This window comes from Notamacropus eugenii, chromosome 2, assembly GCF_028372415.1.
Source record: "Notamacropus eugenii isolate mMacEug1 chromosome 2, mMacEug1.pri_v2, whole genome shotgun sequence".
Taxonomy (NCBI): Eukaryota; Metazoa; Chordata; class Mammalia; order Diprotodontia; family Macropodidae; genus Notamacropus; species Notamacropus eugenii.
In genome coordinates, this window is record NC_092873.1 from 304,803,240 (window position 1) to 304,824,755 (window position 21,516).

General features: G+C 46.8%; 2 protein-coding genes across 6 annotated transcripts in view; one reads left to right on the top strand and one right to left on the bottom strand.

Moving 5' to 3' along the window:
- The window catches only part of SETDB1 (SET domain bifurcated histone lysine methyltransferase 1), a 27,187-nt gene extending 16,352 nt beyond the window's left edge, over positions 1 to 10,835 (top strand). For 2 of the 5 annotated variants that reach the window (XM_072644732.1, XM_072644736.1), the window contains exons 10-22: positions 499 to 667; positions 1,300 to 1,438; positions 1,552 to 1,710; positions 2,718 to 3,323; positions 3,823 to 3,939; positions 4,984 to 5,153; positions 6,610 to 7,235; positions 7,895 to 7,923; positions 8,038 to 8,170; positions 8,532 to 8,697; positions 9,196 to 9,407; positions 9,770 to 9,858; positions 10,027 to 10,835. In XM_072644732.1, the coding sequence (XP_072500833.1) occupies positions 499 to 667; positions 1,300 to 1,438; positions 1,552 to 1,710; positions 2,718 to 3,323; positions 3,823 to 3,939; positions 4,984 to 5,153; positions 6,610 to 7,235; positions 7,895 to 7,923; positions 8,038 to 8,170; positions 8,532 to 8,697; positions 9,196 to 9,407; positions 9,770 to 9,858; positions 10,027 to 10,144 (2,733 nt within the window). In that variant the 3' untranslated portion in view covers positions 10,145 to 10,835. The remainder of the gene's footprint in view (positions 1 to 498; positions 668 to 1,299; positions 1,439 to 1,551; positions 1,711 to 2,717; positions 3,324 to 3,822; positions 3,940 to 4,983; positions 5,154 to 6,609; positions 7,236 to 7,894; positions 7,924 to 8,037; positions 8,171 to 8,531; positions 8,698 to 9,195; positions 9,408 to 9,769; positions 9,859 to 10,026) is intronic. The other 3 variants (XM_072644733.1, XM_072644734.1, XM_072644735.1) reach the window with 3 other exon arrangements.
- CERS2 (ceramide synthase 2) lies at positions 10,777 to 20,808 on the bottom strand. The gene is made up of 11 exons (XM_072644737.1): positions 20,573 to 20,808; positions 15,434 to 15,607; positions 14,878 to 14,995; positions 14,212 to 14,330; positions 13,950 to 14,007; positions 13,789 to 13,839; positions 13,430 to 13,522; positions 12,807 to 12,935; positions 12,427 to 12,533; positions 12,083 to 12,236; positions 10,777 to 11,878 (listed from the first exon to the last, which is right to left on the bottom strand). Exons 2-11 carry the CDS (start codon positions 15,604 to 15,606, stop codon positions 11,738 to 11,740), a joined length of 1,143 nt encoding a protein of 380 aa, XP_072500838.1. The 5' UTR covers position 15,607; positions 20,573 to 20,808; the 3' UTR covers positions 10,777 to 11,737.
- Positions 20,809 to 21,516: the final 708 nt, after the last annotated feature.

The window sequence follows — 21,516 nt, forward strand, 5'->3', positions numbered from 1 at the left end:
AAGTGGGCAAATTCACAAACCCAGAATCTGTGAATAATGAGGATCGACTGTATATTCATTGGACAGTCCGTGCTTAGCTTTGTATGAAGCTTTGTGGTATGTGTGGAGTATAGTTAGTTGTTTTCTCTCCCCTTATAAAAGCAGAAACAGGATGGGCTGGTAAACAAATCAGTCATTAATATAATTATCTGAGTGCCTCCTGGCTATAGAGCCCTGTAGATAAAAGATAAAAAGAAAGGAGGAACTTGGGTCCTAGGGCCTAGGAAACGTAATTTAGTTTGGAAGGACAAACATATATGAAAAAATTGTTAATAAGAATTACCAAATCTGATACAAAAGAATACAAATTAACTGTCATATAATAAAATTATTTTTGTTCCAATATGGAACAAAATGTGATTGAAAAAGAGGGACCTTGCAGTGGTGAGGGATTTAGGGATCATCAGAGGGAAGTTTCCTCAGAGGAAGCAGCTTTGGTGTGCTCCCTACAAATGACAGGACAGACTCCGGCCTCTCTCCCTTCTCCCCCGACATCAGGATGATAAGCGCTGCGAATGGATTTATCGAGGTTCTACCCGACTAGAGCCCATGTTCAGCATGAAGACGTCCACAGCTTCCACACTGGAGAAGAAGCAGGGGGGGCAGCTCCGGACACGCCCAAACATGGGTATGTCTCAGGAGGACCCAGGGGAAGAGGGAGGGTCACAGAGAGATTCTTTTAAAGTCATTTCCTTGCTTTGTAAATTGTCACCACTTTACTAGTCCATCTGTATGCCCTTTATGAAAACATTTGTGATAATAGCTGGACAGGGCTACGAATTGGAGTAATATGCTGTGGAATGGAGCTATTCCTTTTAATTAATAATGGAGGGAAAATTGTCAGTATGATCTGATTTGTTGCATTATCCACAGCCAATTAAGCTTAGCCTTATTTTTTTCTGTTTTTCTGTTCTTGTTTCTTATTGCTGTTATTCAGCATGCCTCTACCATCTTGAGTACTTTAAAAAAAAAATTCACCTGAGTAAAACATAATTAAGAAAATAAATCCAGAAGATAAAGAATTCACATTGTATGCCAAAGCCTAAAATGAATACCTTTTGCATTATCCATGCCACTGTTCACCTTATAGTAGTGTAGATAATAGAGAAATTAGAGTAATTCCATTCAGTTATTTGCTGAAGATGCTTTTGCTACTTCCTCTTTCCCTTTTACCCAAGGGAGGTGAGGGTGCATTGTGGAGTAGGACATAAGTGGCATTAAGCTAAGCTTATCCCTGGTCCATATTCTTTCCCCTGCCAGGTGCTGTGAGGAGCAAAGGTCCTGTAGTACAGTATACTCAAGATCTCACTGGTACTGGAACCCAGTTCAAGCCCCTAGAACCACCTCATACTACCTCCTTGCCTACCCCAACTCTGTCCCCTCAAGTGACTGATTTGGAGTGAGTATGACTCCTTATTCTCCAACCCCTTTTGGTCTTACCTTACCCTTCGTAGAGTGAAAGCTCTTCTTTGACCCCTTACTCATCATGGCCTTCCTTTTTCTCTCTCTCAGAAGTCTGGAGAGTCAGCTCGCTCAGGCACGGAAGCAAGTGGCCAAAAAGAGCACCTCTTTCCGGCTAGGTTCTGTGAGTTCTGGTCATTCATCCCCTACATCCCCTGGACTTAATGAGGTAGTCCCTGGTGGAAAGTCTGCAGTTGGCCAGACAGTCAGGTGAGATGAATTAGGAGCAACGTGATGGACCCTAAACTGTCTGTGGGCTTATCAGCATCATGGCTTGAGGGTCCATGATGTAAAAGAAAGAGGAAAATCAGTTTCTGGTTCAGAATGCTCAATTCAGTGAAAGAAACAAGAAAAAAATGATACCTAAGACATAAATGGTGCATCAGGAAATGTAGGCCTCGGTGTTGAAAGATTAGAATGATCACAGCCAGGAAAGTTGATCTGGGGAGACTTCTGAAGTAAGGGGGTTTAGGGCAAGGTTGAGAAGAATAGGTAATGATATGCCCCATACAAGAATGGTGTTCAAGGCTAGGGAACCACTTCTCAGACTTGGGTGGTTGAAGTTAAGTCAGGAAGGGAGCAAGTTTGACTTCCTGAAATAGGAGGAATTTCAGGAAATAGGGAGGGTTAGACAGGTTGCCTTGAGGGAAGTTGATGAAAGATGAAATGGGGATGAGTGCCAAGTCAAGATTCTAAGGAAGACAAGATGAGAAAGTTGTATTAGAAAGTAGGGGACAAAACAATGCCTTTGTTAGACTCTGAAGTGTGTGGTGCCTGCCGTACTAAGGTGGTCACATGGAATAGAAGCCCTGGATTTGGAGCAAGGAGGACCTGAGTTCAAATCCCACCTCAAACCCTTCATAGCTTTATGACCCTGAGCAGGTCACCTAACCTCTGTCCACCTCAGTTTCCTCACCTGTAAAATGGAGGTAATAATTAGACATAGTAACCAAGAGTTGTGAGGATCACATGAGATTACATCTGTGTAGCACTTTGTAAACTTTAAAGCACTATAAAATATCTAATTTTATTAGTAGTAATAGTGGTAATAATAACTCACATTCCTTTGACACATCAAGGTTGGTAAGCTACTTTCCCTGTGAGGTTAGAATGCTGTGATAGATCACTTAATCGCTGGGGGAATAAGGTTTTGTGAAGAGGCGCTTCTGAATCCCCACCTGATCTTCCTTCTCTCCCCACTCATTTCCTTCTGTCAGATTATCGCTAGGCTCTGCAACCCTTGGCCCAACCTTCCCAGCTTTTCATGGCATGCTGGAGCGGGCTCCGGCTGAACCCTCATATCGGGCCCCGATGGAGAAGCTCTTCTACTTGCCTCATGCCTGTAGTCACACCTGCCTCACTCGAGTGAGGCCGGTGAGTAATTCGCAGTACCGGGGCAAGAACCCCCTCTTGGTTCCTCTGCTCTATGATTTCCGGCGCATGACAGCCCGGCGACGGGTCAACCGCAAGATGGGCTTTCATGTTATCTATAAGACACCCTGCGGCCTCTGCCTAAGGACAATGAACGAGATTGAACGCTACCTCTTTGAGACAACTTGCGATTTCCTTTTCCTGGAGATGTTCTGTTTGGACCCATACGTTCTTGTAGATCGGAAATTCCAACCCTATAAGCCTTTTTACTATATCCTGGACATCACCCATGGCCAGGAGGATGTTCCTCTGTCATGTGTCAATGAGATTGATACCACCCCCCCACCACAGGTGGCCTATAGTAAAGAGAGGATCCCAGGGAAGGGCGTCTTCATCAACACTGGCTGGGACTTTCTTGTTGGCTGCGACTGCAAAGATGGCTGTCGGGACAAGTGAGTTGGGAGTGCTAATTATTTTCATTTCCCTCCTGGCTCTTCTCTCCTTTCTCAGGCTCCTATTTTTCTTCTCTGTTTCCCTCTTGTGATTCTTCATCTCTTTCTTTTTATTCTTCCCCAACTCTGGCTGTGCCGTAAGGCCTCTGCTGGTTATAAGAAGGAAATGATAGGATATTTGGGCCTAGATTTTTTTTTTCTGAGTCACTTTGTCAAGTGCCTACCTATCTCTGTTCCACTTTGCCTCCTTCCCTCATCATTCTGTTTTTATTGACTTCTTCATTATCTTTAGTGTTTTAATATGCAATATCTCTTCTTTCTCTGTGGATGTCTCTTATTTCTCTTGTGTGTGTACATATCCTTCCTTTTAAATATGTGTATTTCTGTGTAGGAGAATCTCCCCTGCCATCTCTTTCTCCATCATTTATCAATGACTTCTCACCCATAGGAAAAAAAACTTCCAGCCTCATTCATTCATCCCCTCTCATTCTACATCCAGGTCTAAATGTGCTTGCCACCAGCTTACTATCCAGGCAACAGCCTGCACCCCAGGAGGCCAGATCAACCCTAACTCTGGCTACCAGCATAAGAGATTAGATGAGTGCCTACCCACAGGGTAAGTGAGAGAGGGAGACTGAGGCTCAGACATGAAGGAAATTATTGGCGTTGCTTTTGTTTTGATTTGTTTGCAAAGACTTCCAGTGTACTGGAACAGGGAATACAGAAACAGTTGCATTTTGCTGTTTTTTAAAAAAAACAAACAAACAAGTATTTGTTTAGTCAACTTTGCTGTCATTGAAATGAAATAAAAGAATGCTATTAAATAATCGTTGGAAATTTTGCTTTGAGATAAAGGATAATCTGTTTCCTAACTGTATGGTTTTTATGACATTCATCTTAGCCAGCAAATGAAATTGTCAGAAATGTATTTTATGGAGTCAATACATTGATATTTGACTGGGGGTCACTATAGGCAGAGTCCTGTACTGGGCGTTAGATATAAATGAAATACATAAAATAAGTTCCATGTCTTTAAGGGATTTATAATGTACATAGACATAACATAAATGCATATAGGGAAAGTCATTATCTAAGTATGCATACAGTAATATATTGCCACTAGCATTCATAAGCACTGAGGAAGTGTAAAACCAAAGCATCATCGAAGGGTAATTAGAGAATTCTTCTCAAAGGAGAGAGTTGAGCTAGATGTCAAAGGGAGTCAGGGACACAGAGTGGCAGGGAGGCCATTTTGAACTTGAGCAATGGGGCCAACATCCTCCAATTTAAGGGTGTCAGAAAACGGAAGCCTAGAACATAGATAAACACACATAACCTGTGATTTAGAAGAAGCAAAGAAATTTTAGCTGATATCAACATTGGAGGGAAGAAAAGTTTTATACAACATATAAATATTTATAATAATAATGATATATATTATATAATATATATAAATTTATTTATAATATAAAAAGTTATATATAAAGATATCAGCATTAGTCTTTTGACTAATTCATTTGCTATCACTATTGGCAGCTTTGAAGTCTTTAACCGTTGCACGCACTTTGAAATGGAAGCACCTTTGGCAATGTGGATTTGTCACTGTGATTAATGTCATAGAGATCATATTGTAATAAATTTTAATCTAACCTCTTTCCAGGGTATATGAATGTAACAAACGCTGCAAGTGTAACCTGAACATGTGCACAAACCGCTTGGTGCAGCATGGGCTACAGGTTCGCCTGCAACTCTTCAAGACACAAAACAAGGGTTGGGGCATCCGGTGCTTGGATGACATCGCCAGAGGTTCCTTTGTCTGTATCTATGCAGGTTGGTAGAGTGAGAGAAGGAGCATAGACTCTTAGGATTGGAAGGGATATCAGAGACTGGTAATTCAACTACAAGATTTAAACATCATTTCCAACAAGCAATCACTTAAGCACAAAGACAAGTTAGACATGTAGAGAGAGGCTGCTCAATTGTCAGATCCATGGAATGGGGAATGGTGAGGCACCAGCAGGGGTGAGGAACCTGTGGCCTTCTAGGTCCTCAGGTGCAGCCTTTCGACTGAGTCCAAGTTTTACACAATAGTCCTTTTATTAAGGGGATTTGTTCTCTGAAGTTTGGATTCAGTCAAAGGATAGCACTTAAGGACCTAGAGAGACCCAGAGGCCTCAGGTACCCCCACACCTGGGCCAAAGTATCTGCTTTCCCAGAGAATATTTATGAGATCTATGCCTCTGTAAGCTGGGTTGTAAAGGCTACTAGACTAGAGATAAGAGTGCTCCAATAAGAAGACTAAGATCAGAAAAGGCTAAAACTGGTAAAAGTGAATGAATCTGATGTTAAATGTTACTGCCTAGTGGACAGTACTGAGACCTGTTTGAGGGAAGCTAAGCTCTTTTGTTTCCCTAGCAGAAGTTCCCAAAGTGGGCCATACCACCCTCTGGGAGGTGCTGGAATGATGGGAGGGGAGGCCGGTAGTAGCCTTGGGTGCAATTGGGGGGGACATTGAATAAAAATAAGGGTGCAGTGGAAGCATAAAAAAGAAAAGAAAATTTTGAAAAACCATATTTCATCTGCTGTGTAACAGAGTTAAAGTCATAATGATTACATTGTTTTCCAAATAAACACAAAATGCAAGTTATAACCAATCAGTGGAAGCAAGTGTTGAAAGGCAAGGATGTCACATATTGTCAGGAAGTCTAGCATGCATGTATGCATCTGCAGGAATGTGTGTGTGTAATAACTTGTTTACAATAGGATACTGTATGGTTACATGACACAATAAATGCGTCATCAAAATTTCAATGTAAGAAAAAACCACAGATTTACAATAAATTATTAAATTTAAGATGCACTATTTAAAAAAAAATTTTATATATTTTTTGAAGTGATACAAATTTCAAAAAACCATGAATTGGTTAAAGAAAGTAGATTTCCAGGGGGTCCTGAGTAAATTTTTTTTTGAAAAGGGGATGGTAGGCCAAATAAGTTTGGGAACCTCTGCCCTAGAGAGATCTCTTAGCATGAGAGAAACATTACTTCTCTAGGCATGGAGAAAAAGACATGAAGAAATAAGAAGGGGAATGGGAGCTCATTAGTTTAAAATTCAGAGACTTTCCCAAATCCATATAAGTGGGAAGTCATATAATGGTTTGTTATCAAGGATAGATGATAGCAGTCTTATGTTGGTGGGTTTGCGGATCATGGCCATGGGAAAAAGGGGGAGGACTGGAATGAACTTCTTTCCAATGTGCCTTTAACCCCTTCTTTTTCTATCCAGGCAAAATTCTGACTGACGACTTTGCAGACAAGGAAGGTCTAGAAATGGGGGATGAGTACTTTGCAAACCTGGACCATATTGAAAGTGTGGAGAACTTTAAGGAAGGCTATGAAAGTGATGCCCCCTGCTCTTCTGACAGCAGTGGTGTGGACTTGAAGGACCAAGAGGATGGCAACAGTGGCACTGAGGACCCTGAAGAGTCTAATGATGACAGTTCAGATGATAACTTTTGCAAGGATGAGGACTTTAGTACCAGTTCAGTCTGGCGTAGTTACGCCACCCGGCGGCAGACAAGAGGCCAGAAAGAGAATGGGTTGTCTGAGACTGCCTCCAAAGACTCCCGCCCCCCAGACTCTGGCCCCTCCCATCTTTCTGCCCCTCCAACTTCCATAGGGGGGTGTAAACCTCCTTCCTCTGAGGACACACCCAAGAACAAAGTGGCCACATGGCTAAGTTGCAACAATGTCAGTGATGGCAGCTTTGCTGACTCAGATAGCCGCTCCTCCTTCAGGACCAGTGAGGGTGGAGATGGGAGGGCTGGGGGAGGCCGTGGGGATGGAGAGAAGCCCTCCATCTCAGGGGTAGGAGTCAAAGAAGAGGGGGATGTCAAGCCACCCAAGAAAGAGGTGAGCAGTTTGGAATCCAGGGACTTTGGGGTTCTCTGTGCATAGTGCTGATCCTTCCTACAGTCAACTTTCTGAATTGTCATGGGGGTTGTATACTTTCTGGATAATTTTTAGCAAATGGTATCCAGCTTTCCCCATTACCCAACTAGGTTAGCCTAGGTTGTCATCTCCCACCATCAGCTGAATATGTGCCCAAGAAATATGATTCATTTTAATATTATGAGCAAAACATTAGCAAGAGAAATTATCTGATGAATTCCAAAATCTCTTGTTTTTGTATTGTCAGCTATTTAGGGTCACCCGAGAATGAAGCATTGACTATGTAGATTCTTTTGTACCCATCAAATAGCTTCCATGTTGGGAGTGGAAACTGAAGCTCAAGGCCAGTTGAGTCCACTCTTGGCCTCTAAGGTTCTGTTCCTCTGAGGGTTGCCAGAAGGCCTACCCTCCTTCCTGAAGCCTTCTGTCCTAGGACTGTTGCTGAGCCCACTGTGGCATGACCAAGATGCAGGGTAACTCCATCCACCCTCTGCCTTTAGACAGCATGGACCCACCCAGTGCTGTTCCTTGATCATGAGTTCAGGGGGAAAGGCAGTGTATAATTGTGGAATTTGAAAAGAAAAAAATTTTAACTTTGCATTTGCTGTTGTATTTCCCAGGAGCCTGATGAACAGAACAAGATTTTATTGTAAGTGTCTTCTGTTACTAACTCCCTGATTCCAGATCTGTCCTCTACTGCAGTCTGAAGAGGATGGAAAACAGTTCTGACCAACACTCTTCCCCCTTCTGTTTTGCACACTAGGCCTAGTGAGAGTTCCAGGAATTTTGGTTACAACCCATCCCCCTTAAAGATTGAAGGTATCAAGTGCCCACCTAGCAAGACCAATATGCATCAGGCCCGGAGGCATTCAGGGCCTGCCCAAGCCAACCCTGATGTAAGTGATGCTGCCTAACTTGTTTTCTCCATGATTCTGCTGGTCTTAGTCCTAAGACCAGGGAAAGCATTTTTACCATCACATGGTCTTCGTAAGTTTGCTAGTTGAGGATAGAAATAGGGTTCCTCCTTTTTCTTCCATGACTCTGGCTTCTTGCCTCATCCCACACTGTGGTTTAACTTTCTTCCAGCTTTAGAATCAGCCCTTTGCATTTCTGTCCTTTACCTCTACCCCATACTCCATTTTCCACTTATTGATTCATTATGGAGAACTGAGGCAGAGTACCCAGATTTCTCCATCCCTAGCCATTCCTGGGGAGGTATTACTACTTATGGTTCCTTAACACTGATCCTTCTGCCAGGATGTTTTGACACTGTCCAGCAGCACAGAAAGTGAGGGGGAGAGTGGGACAAGCCGAAAACCCACGGCTGGTCAGGCTCCAGCTACAGCAGCAGACAGTGATGACATCCAGACCATCTCATCTGGCTCTGATGGCGAGGATTTTGAAGACAAGAAGAACCTGTCTGGTACTTTGGGTGAATTTAAGGGGCATTTAAGGGAGTTTAAGAGCTGGTGTCTAGTAGAATGCCTAGAGCCTAATAGCCAGGCCCACTGTGTCCTCCCCAGCTGTTAATGTCACTCTTCCTATTCTTAGTGTGCTTAACTCTCTCCTCCAGCAAGTATTCTGTAAGGTTAATCTAGCTTTACTTGAAAAAAAAATCCCATTTAAAGTTCTGCTAAGCATCCCAGACTGTTTTTTTGGTATAGTGAAGAACTTGCCTGCAGGGAGGAGCAGAGATGGGATAACTGACCTCTATATAACACTTCATTTTACCCAGTGCTTTAAATGTGTTATCGTATTTGATCTCCATCTTAAACCTGTGAAGTCAGTGTCCATCCAAGGTCACATGGATGCCGTCAGAGCTGGGATTTGAACCCATCCCTTTCCTGGTTCTAAGTTCAGGACTTTCCTGCTGAGCCAGACTATGCTATCTCCAAGCCTTCATCTTCTTATTTCTCCACAGGCCCAATCAAACGTCAGGTGGCTGTGAAATCCACACGTGGTTTTGCTTTAAAATCTACACATGGTATTGCTATCAAGTCAACCAACATGGCATCTGCAGACAAGGGTGAGAGTGCACCTGTCCGCAAGAATACACGCCAGTTCTATGATGGCGAGGAGTCTTGCTACATCATTGACGCCAAGTTAGAGGGCAACCTGGGTCGCTATCTCAACGTGAGTTTCCCTTCCCTGCCATCCCAAGGTCCCCAAGACTGCACACCCTAAGGACCTGAAAACAAGCACATCCTAACCCCCTCATTCTTGGATCAAGTATCCCACCCATCTTATTAGACCTTACTTAACCTCAAGGGTGCAGCTTGTCCCTTTCCTTGCCTCCAGAGAACCATTTAGCCTAAAGCATCTCAGCACCATAGCTCCTCCTTGGGGTTGGAGATTCACTAGCTCTTATCTCCCTCTTGGCTAGCATTCCCTTACTTTGTCCCTGTTCCCAAGTCCACCCATATTCTGTATTCTCACCCACATTGTGACCATTCATTCTCCTTGATTCTGACTTCATCCTGTTTCCATACCCACAGCACAGCTGCAGTCCTAACCTGTTTGTCCAGAATGTCTTCGTGGACACCCATGACCTTCGGTTCCCCTGGGTGGCTTTCTTTGCCAGCAAGTAAGGATTGGGAGAAAAAGAAAAAAGGGGTCTGGGCTTGGCAAAGGGAATAAAGGTGGAAATTATCCACCTGTGTATCTTGTTTTTACCTCTGAACTGAAAGGGCTCCAGGACTTTTGGGCTTCCTGTATTGTGTCCATTCTTTGTTTCCCATTCCTTCTTTCCTAGGAGGATACGAGCTGGGACAGAGCTGACCTGGGACTATAACTATGAGGTGGGCAGTGTGGAAGGCAAGGAGCTGCTGTGCTGCTGTGGGGCCATAGAATGCCGAGGACGGCTTCTTTAAACTTCCCTGCCATGTTCAGGAGCCTCTGAGTCATCTCAAACTCTGTCCCTATCCAATGGACTTGATCCCTCTCCTGCTTCCTTTAGTAGATAAAAATGGGAACCCTGCAGTTGGAGGGTCCCTTCCAGTGTGGTGCTATCAGGCAGGGCCCATCCCCTAATCTTCCCTCCTAGCATGTCAGTTGGAGGAGATCCCAGCTTGAGGACAGGGCCCTTCCACTCCTGTCTCATCTTCTCCTTCCCCTTGACTGAATTCACACGAGTGTGGCAGACCTAATGTGTTCTTTACATGGGGGTGGTTTTTCCCACCCCCACTCCCACTTTGTATTCTTCCTTGAAAAATCTTTTAACAAGGAGGTAAATCTGCGTCTCTGGTTTGATTTTTCCTTCCCAGCTCCCTTCTCCAGATGAGGGAGTCTGATCCTATGGTCTTAGTTTGTTCTTCTTGCCCATATACACTGTGCTAAGTATCTTGGATCATCAGTTAGTCCTTTCCTATGTCCATGTGCCAGGTGAAGTTTGTGGGGGGGGAATGTGTGTGGAATTTTAAGGTTAGTTGTGAAGATGAACTGTTTTCCTGTTCCCCACCAAATTCCCATGTTCTCACATGTCTCTTGCTCTCACGTCTCTTGCCATGTTTTACTTAATCTTTAATATATTTTAATTAAAAAAACGCACACACACAAACAGTACAACATTTGGTCTGTGGGTTTGAAATGGTTTGATATGGTCCTCTCTACTGAAATGTCTGTCACCCTCCTCTCCCTAGGCTGTCTGCAGTTCAGGCTTTCAAACTGAAAACCAAAACTCCAGAGTACAATAAATAAGTAAAACTAGTTGCCGCCCCACTTCAGTCAAGCTAGCCTGACAGAGAAGGAGGAAGAGAGTAAAAAAAGAAGGAAAAGGCCATGGAAAGGAAGAGTCTAGGTCCTGTACAGGAGGCTGGAAGGGCAACTAGAAAGGTGTGACAGAAGAGAAAATGATGCCCTCGTGCTGGCCCCATGTGGACCCTACTCTGGGCAGAGAAGGCAAGGATCATGGACACTTGGTTTCTAGATGTCTCTGGTTAGAGGAAAGAAAGGATTAGGCAGCTCAGCTTTGGTCCCCAGCCATAGTAGGGAGCCTGGAATAATTAGGAGGGTCTAGCTTTGGCAGAATGAGACCCACAAAGGGAATGGTAAGGCACAGACTCTGTCTCAAGAGCTCCTGATCTGAAACTAGGGTAAGGAATGTGAGTCGTTCCCCTCACTCTGAACCCAAGCCTATGGGTGGGGGAGGGTGAAAGTTTGTCCCCGAAATGAGTAACAGGACAGGCAGCTTGGGGGGGGGAGGAAACCGCCCCCTGTAACAGAGGCTATGACCAATCCCCCTCACAGAAGATGGACAGGAGTTTGGTTTAAAGGCAACTGGGTGACCAGGAAGAAGGGCAATTGGAGGGAGGAGTGAAGGGAAAGGGAGAAAACTTACCCTTTCACTCCCACTCCAAGATTTTGGTGACCTCTGACCCCCCCCAAGGGATATCTTCCCCTTGTGGTAGGAAGGGGTGGTTTCTTGGCTTTATGAAATCAGGCTGGGGGGCAGTAGGACCCCAGGCTCAGTCATTTTTTCTGTGATTATTGTTAAGGATAGGGTGGCCATTGGCTAGATGATGGCTCTTCATTCCCCCACCAGTGATAGCCTCCTCGCCCTCAGAACTCTCCGTCTCTTCCCGATCACTGCGTTCATCTTCCACCAGCTAAGAAAGTAAAGGAGGCCAGAGATCAAAAGCTGCCTAGAAACTCCTTCCTCTCCCCCCTTTGGATCCTAATTTTTAAACTAGGTAGGATATCTGATGTGAAGGGGGGCTAAGCTTTGAATTATGGATCATGAAGAAAATGTATTGGGGTGGGGAAGAACCAAGTCCTAGCTAAGGAGACACAAAAGTGGAAGAAATCCTCACCTTTCCAGTTACAAACTTGTGTGCCATTCGAAGGATGAGGTAGGCCCAGAAAATGTGAAGCACTTGCAGTACACCCATCATGAAGTTGAAGAAGTAATAACCAAAAAAGGCAGGATACAGCTGCAGAGGGTACACCACTGTGCAGTGCAGGATCCTGAGGGACAGAGAGGTGAAGATGAGGAAATGGGTGAGGGATAGAGTCTGGGGAAGCTGAGGTTACAGGGTCCAGGGGCAAGGGGGACAGAGGGAGAACAAGAAGCAGGTAGGGATGGGGGCTTGAGAGAGCAAGAAAAACAGGGAGAGACCATCTCCTAAGCAGGCAGCATCCCTAAGCTCCCACTCACCAGAAGGGTAAAATGACGAGTCGAGTGATGATGAAGACAATGGCAAAGACAATGAAGATATTGTTGCACGTGTTTTTCCATCCAGCGTAGTTAAACATCTTGGCTGACTGCACAAAGACCCCCCCAGGCCCCTGTAGCCATCATTAAGGGCCCCAATACCCCCTCCTACACACACACACACACACACGGGTGTGTATGTATATGTGTGTGTATGTATTATACATCTATATATGTATGTTGGTAAATAACCAGGACATTGATACCCCTTACCCCAACCTGATGTCCCTAAAGGAGGCAAAAGGGGCAGGGGAGGTTTAAGATGCAGGGAGAAGTTACATGGCCTGGGATCTTGGGTTAAGGGAGCTCAGGGGAATCCTGACCTCTAGCAGGTAGTCAGAGGAGTCATGAAGAGCCATGATGAGTGTTCCTGCCCGGATGTAGTTGGCAAACCAGGAGAAGCTGATGAGGATGATAGTGGCCACATGGTGGATCACCTGCTCTTTGAAATCCTAGGGAGGAGATTAGAGGTCACGGGATGAGGACTTTTCTTTGTTTCCCAATCCCCACAGTCCCTGTTTCCCTTTCCCAAATATCTTCCAACTCTTGCTACTCAGAATAATAAAGTTCTTGCCTGCCTTCTAAAGCAGGAATTCTTAAATGGGGCCCATGAACCCTTAGGGGGAGAAATCTACAGATTTTGGGGTTTCATGAATGTGGATGGGGAAAAAAACTATCTCAATATAATTGGTTTCCTTTGTAATTCTATCTCATTTCATTCATTTAAAAACATTTTGAGAGGGGGTTCACAGGTTTTCAACAGACTGCCAAAGGGGTCCATGATACTGAAAAGGTTAACCCTCAAATAAAAGGAAATCTGAGATGATCTCACACCCTTATTTCCTTTCAGACGTAGCTCAACCATACAGAGCTTCTATCGGTAAATGGGAAGATCCAGTACCTAGAGAATTCCCCACACCACTCCTTTGCCAGCCAGTTGCCCCACCTTTCGTTTAACATCAGAAGCAATACTGAAGAGTAGGGACCAGTAGAAGGAGAGTTCGATCATGTAATACCAGTACTGGGAAGGGATGGTGGACTAGGAGAGAGGAAGGAAAACTGAGGCCCACCAAAGCATGGCTATTGCCCAAAAATACCACTGCCCACCCACCCCACCCCACCCCACATTAACTGCTTTACCCCAACAAGCAGCATTCCCAGACCTTCAAATTTCTCTTAGCTCAGTTCCTCCCAAGAATGTTACAGATTCCCTTCATCTCAAGTGTCTGGCCCCATCCCACCCCACCCCAAATCTCTCTTTGCCTCTAGCCCCAGATGAGGATTTCTAACCCCCACTTCTCATACCTGTATGGGATAACCTTTCCATACTTCCTTCATGTCATAGAACCAAGGTTTCTGAGAAAAGATAGTGGCAAATCAGAGGAGCTGAAATATTGAAGAGGGGACCAAGTCTTATGACTCCATCTCTACTATGCCAAACCTCCAACCCTCCCACCCTCACTCACATCCACAATGACAGCCATGCCAGCAATGAAAGCAATAAGATAAAAGGTGAATCTCCAACTGGAAGAAGAAGCAAAAGAGACTCAGTGGCACAGGAACAGGGAGCACAGACCCAGACCCTGGACTCCCCCACCTATATTCATGACCCTTTACTTCTATTATCCAGATATAGAGAACATCACATCTCCATTTCATCCTTTTCCACACCCAGCCACTCCCTATACTCTTCAACACCCACTCCACCACCCTTGGCTCTGTTGCCACCTGGCCTCCCGGAATTTCTTGAGCAGGCTTGGCCGGTCCTGATTTCGGCGTCTACGGAACCATCGTTCCACCTGACGGCTTGAGAGCCCACTCTGCCGAGACAAGAGCTCCACCTCTGCCTGAGAGGGGAGAGAAAAGAGAGAAAACTTAGCAGTGCCTACTTGCATACACAACCCAACTGAACACTGACTTCCCTCAGAACCTTCAGTAGTCTCTTTGACACTGACTCCCTAATTCCCTTCCCCAACCCTCCTTCACATCAACCTCTTTAGTGGCCAGGGCACCAGACTCTGGCTGTGACCTTGTCCCCAAAATTGACCCCTTATTTTCTAGTGCTAACGTACCCAAGGATCATCATTCTAGAGCTGCAAAGAATGGAAAAGCTCATGCCACAGTTCAATCCTCTCATTTTAGATGAAACAGGTCAAAGAGGGTGGAATTCTTGACCAAAAGTCACCCAAGAAGCGAAAAGCAGAGCCAATACATTGAGGTCTTTCTTACTCTCCATTTTCCCACTGCCTCACCAATTTCTTCTCTCTAGGGCTCACTTCAGATGCACCCTTTCCCTCCCTGCCCTGCTAAGATCTGGCCTCCAATGTGTCAGGTGTGCTTGGGGGGTACGGTGAGCATGACCCTCAGGGGCCTTGAGTCTCTCATCCTCCATACCTGTTTGGGGTGTTTGCCACTGGTACAATAGAAATTCTCCAAAGTTGGGTTGGGGGATGCTCGAAGTCGAGTCTTCTCCTTCACATTTAGGAGAGCAGCCAGTGGTGTTGCCACATAACTGGGAAAGGGATCTGGTTAAGGAGAGGGGCCTGTCTGTGCCTTTCAAAGACCCCCTATGACATCTGAGGTTGGAGTGGGATGGGGAAGCGACTAGGGCTCAGAACCTTCTCTATGGCCTCAGTTTCCCCAGCTCAGTAGGTTTCCTGGCACTCCCTCTGGCCTCTTTTGTTTCCCACAGCTCTGGACAAAGCAGCTTGTGTCCACCAGTGGCCTGGGGGAGGGGAGGAAACAAATGGCTATTGAAAGAATGGCCTGGGGGAGCTAAACCCTCAGGCAGACAATGCTGCCTTCATGGGGAGGGCAAAGTGGGGACGCAGTAGGCAAGAAAAGAGGAGCCAGGACACCAAGGCTTAACCATCAGCGATAACTAGGCTAAGAGATGGTCAAAGAGGGTAAGTGGGAAAGACTGGAAAAAGCAGAAGGGCAATATGCTCACATCTCAAAGAAGTATCTGACAATAAGAAAGAGTAAGGCGAGGGGCAAGGTGATGTAAAGGTCAGAAGCTTTGGCATAGACACGCCCGTCACGGTCCTCCAGGTCAGCCCAGGTCAGGTTCACAGGTAGCCACAATCGCTCCCACCAGAAGTAATCATATAGAGTCTGCAGCATCCTAGGGAACCCAAGAGATCAGGAAAAAGAGCTGTCAGGGATGGGGGCAGGAATGTTAGAGATGTTAGCACTCTGAGGGAACCATGATAAGGCTTACTGAATGAATGTTTGGGTTGGAAGGATAGAGATCACTCTTTACTCCCGCATAATTTGAGTGAAAAAACTCAACAGTCTGATTTCTCTTGGCTCCTGTAAATATGAACTTGAGGGTCGGGACTTCCCTTTTGGACCCCACGATGGCAGAACACAAGCTCTGGTTTGCTTCGCTCTACTTACTGGCTAATGATTAAGATTTCACCAGCTGCTGAACTGACTAAAGACAGACGACTCTTCCCTCTGCCCCTCCTTCTATCTTGCCCCCTCCTAAACCGACCCTAGCCAAGGAGGCCTTCCTGAGCAAAAGAGGCTTTCAAAACTAGGGAAAATTTCTCCTCTTCCCCACAGTCCACTAATGAAATGAGCAACAAAGAATTAGAAAAAGTGACTAGAGAAAGGAGTGACTGATTAAACAGAAGAGGGGACAACAGGTGAGGAAACTGTAGCTAAGAGTTAACCCATCAGACTCTGGGCTACAGGCCAAATTCTCCACTTGTAGTAACTGGACACATGACCCCAGACCACCCAGATCCTCACTCCCCCAGGCAGAAGGTTTCAAGCAGTCCAACAGACTGACTCAGTTCTTCAAGGAACCAGTTTTAGGCTGGAAAGGGAAGGAAGGAGAACAGTGGCAGGTCCCAAAGTTTAGTAAGGATTAAGAACTATATCATGTTAGAACTTGTCCAGAAAGAATACCAAGCTCGGGGCAGGGAGCACCGACTGCCACAGCTTCTGGAACCTTAGGGCAAGGCTGCTATATTGATATCAGTAACTAGTAGTACCCTCATTACCCACCACCTCCTAGGAGGATGAAAGGGAGAATGAAGCTGTCTTGACTGCTTGGAGAAAAGAAAGGACAGGGTGATCTAGAGACAGAGGAGGAAATGTTCTCCACTGGCAAGGAACAGGGTAGGTGGAAAAAAGTGGTTTTAGGGTAAAACCGGACAATCCCACAAAGCATAGGACCCAAAGCTTAAGAAAGTGAGTTAACCACAAGATCAAATTACAGAGACCGCTAGGCCACTATTTTCCTGGCTCTTCATTGCTGTCACCATTCCATGCTCCAGAGGAGTCACTGAGAAAGAACTCCCAGGGCTCCCAGAATGTTTTGGCAGAAAGAAAAATGACTCCACAATGATGACTTTGGGGAGACTGTTCTTCACTGTGATCTAGAAACCAAATGGTACAATGGCAGAAGGCTAAGTCCTCAGATCATAAAATAGCTCTGCCTATACCCTCTTCTTCCTCCTCCTCCTCTTCTTTCCCCCACCCCCTCCTGGAACTTGCGAAACACCAACTCTGCCAGTCATGGGCAAATACTCTCAGCACAAGGACTTTAGCCTCTTTATAGTCACCACTTCCCCTCCTAGAACACTGCCCTCAGGAGTCAGAGGTCAATCACTGAAACTAAAGAAGCTCAGGGCCCTTCCTTCCTCCCCCAGCTCATTTATCTATAATAATACCTTTACACCTTGATAGCACATTCCCCAGGCCCACCCCCAACTCTGAAGGATCAAATTCTGATCTGAGCTGGGAGGGAAATGAAACCTTTTTACATGAGAACAATAAAATTATCTATAACAAAATCTCCCCCTCAATCCCCTTGCTTTCTCTCCAAACAAAAGCAAAGTGGGAGTACAACTGAAAAGAAGGGACAGGGTAGGATGCTTAATAATATTATCACCATAGGGACCCAAGTCCTAACTAGACAGGTCCATACCCTCAACTACTCCCCACTTTTCTTTTCCTTTTGTCTGCTCACCCCAAATGGGGTTAGAGAGACATATCCACCTGCCAAATGGGCTTTATACTGGGACAAAGTTTCTCCCTCTCATGGAATATAAAACCTATCATGTAACAGAACGAGGCTCTGGTTATCTCTTCACAGAGTAAAAGAGGTGAAAAAGATGGGCAGGGGAAAATTTCACTTGCTTTAACCCTGTTGGAGAGTTGTAAGAGTTAAGTGCTTAGAGATCCTGGCAAAGGTCCTGAAAGTTGTGGGAGGAAGTCATCTCCTTGCCTTTTCTTTCTGACTTCAGAAGCCCAGGTACATCTTGTTCCTGGATAGAGTTGGAGTTGGGAAGGGAGGGTTTAAGGGAGTGGGATGTTAGCAAGGAAAGGAGTAAGCTAACCAGCTCAACCCCAAGACCTCCCCTCCCCCACCTCTCTCCTAGAATCAAGGTAAAGTGTATGTTGTGTAATGATGGAAATAATGAAGAATAATGCATTCTCTTGCCCATGTTTTAGGCTCTCTCTAACCACAATCCTCCCAACCTTTTTCATACTGTCCTCTACTGCCATTAGCAACAGCTCCCTTACTCCCTTAGCCTGCCTGGCAGAACACAGAAATGGAACAGATCTGCACAGCTCTGCTCTCAAGTTTGGGTTCCTGTAAAACTGTCTGGCTTCTGCTCCCTTCTCCAGTGGGCTTCTTAGGACCCATGAATCCAGTGAGAAAGAACAAAAATAAAAAGCTGAAAGCAAGCAAACACTGGAAGGGAGAACAACATTCAATTCCTCCACCACTAGTCTCGCCCCCTGCTGCCCTTTACTCTTTTACACACCTACCCTCACCTTACCCTACACAAACCTTTTTACTCCCAGGACTGCCCTCTAAATACAAAGATACACACACACACACACACACACACACACACACACACACACACACACACACACACACACACTCATAGAAACAAAGAGAAGCAGTTCTCCCTCCTCTGGAAACACAGACACCACTTTCTGGGGCAAAGGCTGGAGAAGTGCCAGAATAGCAGAGATTTCCTAGGCATTCAGTTACAAGGAACTTGAGCTAGGAGCTGCCCAGCCCATCCCTTACCTCTTCTCATTCTAACCCTAACCGTCATCCCAACCCTTTTTTTGGGGGGGTGTGGGGTAGGGGTTTGGAGAGCTGGGATTAGGGATAGAAGCTGATGGGCCAAAGGGTCAGGAAAAGGGGAGACCAGTTATATTTTCAGTCTCCTGTAATCTGTGCAAGGTAACTATAAGATCAGGGACCAGAAAAGCCCTGGAAGGATTTCTTAATCTTTTTTTTTTAAATTATCAGGCAACCTATGGGAGAAACACTGAAAAAAGCTGGAAGAGGAAGGATGAGGACAGGGGAGTCAATGCTCCAGGCTACTCTGTAAACATTCTTCCTCCCTTCCCCCCCCCCAAATTAGGTCAGAGTGTTGGGACATAGAAAAAGAAAGAAGAAAAGGGGCCCTCAGGTCTTATTTAAGGTCACCTGACATGAAGCCCAGCTGGGTCCCCTTACCTGAGAGCCCAGCACCCAAACACAACAGGCCCAGGCTGAGTAAGGCAGATAAAATTGCAAACCCTAGGGGCAGGGATTGGTTGACAGGTTAGAAAGGCAGAAGAATAAGCTGAGGAAAAAGAATGGGAAGACAAAGAAAAGGAGGGGAAAGGAACCTTTTCAAAACTTCTAGGGGAAAGTAAACACATTGCACTGGTGAAGAGAGTAGAAGAGAAAATGAAAAATGAAGTTCTCTTTGGAATAAGACTCTCCATTCTCAGGCAAGGTAAAGTCCTAAAGGATTAGATTGAGGGACAGATCAGGGACGTGGTTACACACACAAAATGACAAACACAAGCACCTAAACACAGTAAAATACAAAGTCACTGAAGCTTTTTATGCATGGATACACACCCACCCACTTAGTGACAGTTCCCCAGTGGGGAAGCATCCCTTATCAAAGCCCTTCCCAACCTGATACCTTGAAGGAAAGGGGACCACAGAAAGTGGCCAGGTTCCAAAGAACTTCAGAGACCAGAGTGCTTTGTCTAGAACTTCCACGTTAGAGAATGAAGTTGGGACTTTTGGGCCAAGGGGAGAAACACCTCAAGCTGAAACTTAATTAGGTTGGGGGGAGGAAAGGGGTAAAATCTAGGAGTAAAAGAAGCCCCCAAATGGGCTAGGTACTTTAGCTAAACACCTGCAATTAACTCACTTGTCAATTTGCCTTTCCTACTTCTGTAATTAGCAGCCTGCAGTTCGGAGAACCAGCTCAACCAGCATCCCCCAGCCTCAGCCTCCACACATACACACACCCCATAACGGTGCAGGAGTGGCAGGCCCCGAGGAGCCAGGGCTGGCTCTCCTAACCACTCCTTCCCGTTTCCCGTTAAGCAGATGAGGGCTGCCAGCCTCTCCAAGGTGGTCACACCAGGCAACTCTTTTCCTTCTTGGCTGGCACATTGAGTGAGCTGCAGCCCAAGTCCGCTCTGTACCCGGGAGGGCACACTGTCAGGTCGGGGGCCGCTGCAAAGTCCTTCGGTCCTTTTTCTTTCTTTTGCTTCACCTCAAAGATTGAGGGCTAGGCCCGCACCCTTTTGTGGTCCGGAGAGAGGCTTCCCTCCCCGGGACCTGTTGCCCAGTGGGAGAAATCTCCAGGCCTGGCGCGGAAGCGGGCGAAGGGAAAGCAAAGCCCGGAGGTGCTGGGCGAATGGGCACGTTCGCGAGCCCGGCCTCGGTGGGGCCAGGAGCCGGGGGCCCCCCGGCCAGGCCCGGCTCAGGCCTCGTCCCTCCCCAGGCCGTCCCTTCCCTCCCCCCAGGCTCCGGCCGCCATGAGCAGGGCTGGCTGAGGCCTGGGAGAGGCAGCGATCGCCCCATTCCCGGCCCATGCCCCTCGGAGACGGGCAGCTCGGGCGCCTCGCGGGCTCCCTAGCCCTAGGGGCCGGGCTGGCCGCCAGCGTGGAACCCCAAGAGCGGAGGTAGTGCCAGGGACGAGGCAGGGAGCCCCTCCGCCCCGACCAGCTTGGCCCCGGCCCCCGACTCGTGCTTCCCCTCCTCCCGCCCCTCCGCCCCCTCCCCGGGCCCCCCAGAGCCGCGCTGGGAGTGGAGACTTACTTGGCAGCGTCCGCGGTGGCCGGGCTGTCCTCTGCTCTCACCTCCCTCCCCCACCTCCTGACTCCACTGGGCTCGGCTGTTCTCCTCTCCTCCCCCTTCCGCCTGCCCGCCTGCCCGCTCGCTCCCTCCTCCCGCCGCCGGCGAAGTCCGAACCCCAGCCCAAGTCTAGAAGGAGGCGAGAGCGTCAGGCAGAGCCTAGGCGGGAGCCTGTGGGGCGTCGGGAGAGTAGGAGGGGGAGACTGGGCTGGGCTGGGCGGCGGGGGCGGGAGCGGGGGTGGGGGGGGTCTGCTACAAACCTTAGCAATCAATGACCGAGCCACAGATCGAACCCCCACCCACCCCCTCCTCAGCCCTGCAGCTGGGGCAGGGGACCTTCTGGGTGGTCAGAAAACAGATTTCTTCCCAGTGCTTCCTGCCCGCCCTTCCCACCTCCCTCATTCCTAGGTAAGCCCCGCAGGTCAGAAACGGAATCTTGGACTTGAGGAAAATGTGCATTTGTCACTTGAATTCAAAGCGCATCAGATAGGGGTGAGTGGCTTTCCAAAGCAGAGTGGGAAGTTGTAAAGGTCAGTGGACTTTTCTGACCACAAAGATCACTCAAATATTTGAACTGGAGGAAGGTCGGTCTTGCAAAGGGCTGGTGGCATGACCTTGGTAGGTTCAACTTGTCTCTGGGGCACAGGAAGGCTCCGAATTCTATTTAGACAAGTTAGAATAATGAAAATGGGAAGTGACGATGGTACTCTCTGCCATTCACCTCCACTCTGTTGTACTCTTTGCCCTAGTTACAGATGCATGGTTACATTGTTTCAGCCCAATTGCCCCAGTCTCCAGATGACACAACTGGTGATGTGAGCACATTTCTTATCCTATTTTCCCTGGAGGACTTGAGGTGAAAGAGTAGGTTGGCTGGTGCTTCTCCACACTTTGATGCTGGAGTACTG

Bases quoted from the DNA above. Each gene is read 5' to 3' on its own strand.
- CERS2 (XM_072644737.1), bottom strand. From the start codon at position 15,606: ATGCTGCAGACTCTATATGATTACTTCTGGTGGGAGCGATTGTGGCTA. The intron at 13,840-13,949 runs GTGAGTGAGGGT...ATCTTTTCTCAG, and splicing joins GCATGGCTGTCATTGTGGAT to AAACCTTGGTTCTATGACAT. The intron at 11,879-12,082 runs GTGAGGATTTCT...TTACTTTCTTAG, and splicing joins ACAAGTTTGTAACTGGAAAG to CTGGTGGAAGATGAACGCAG.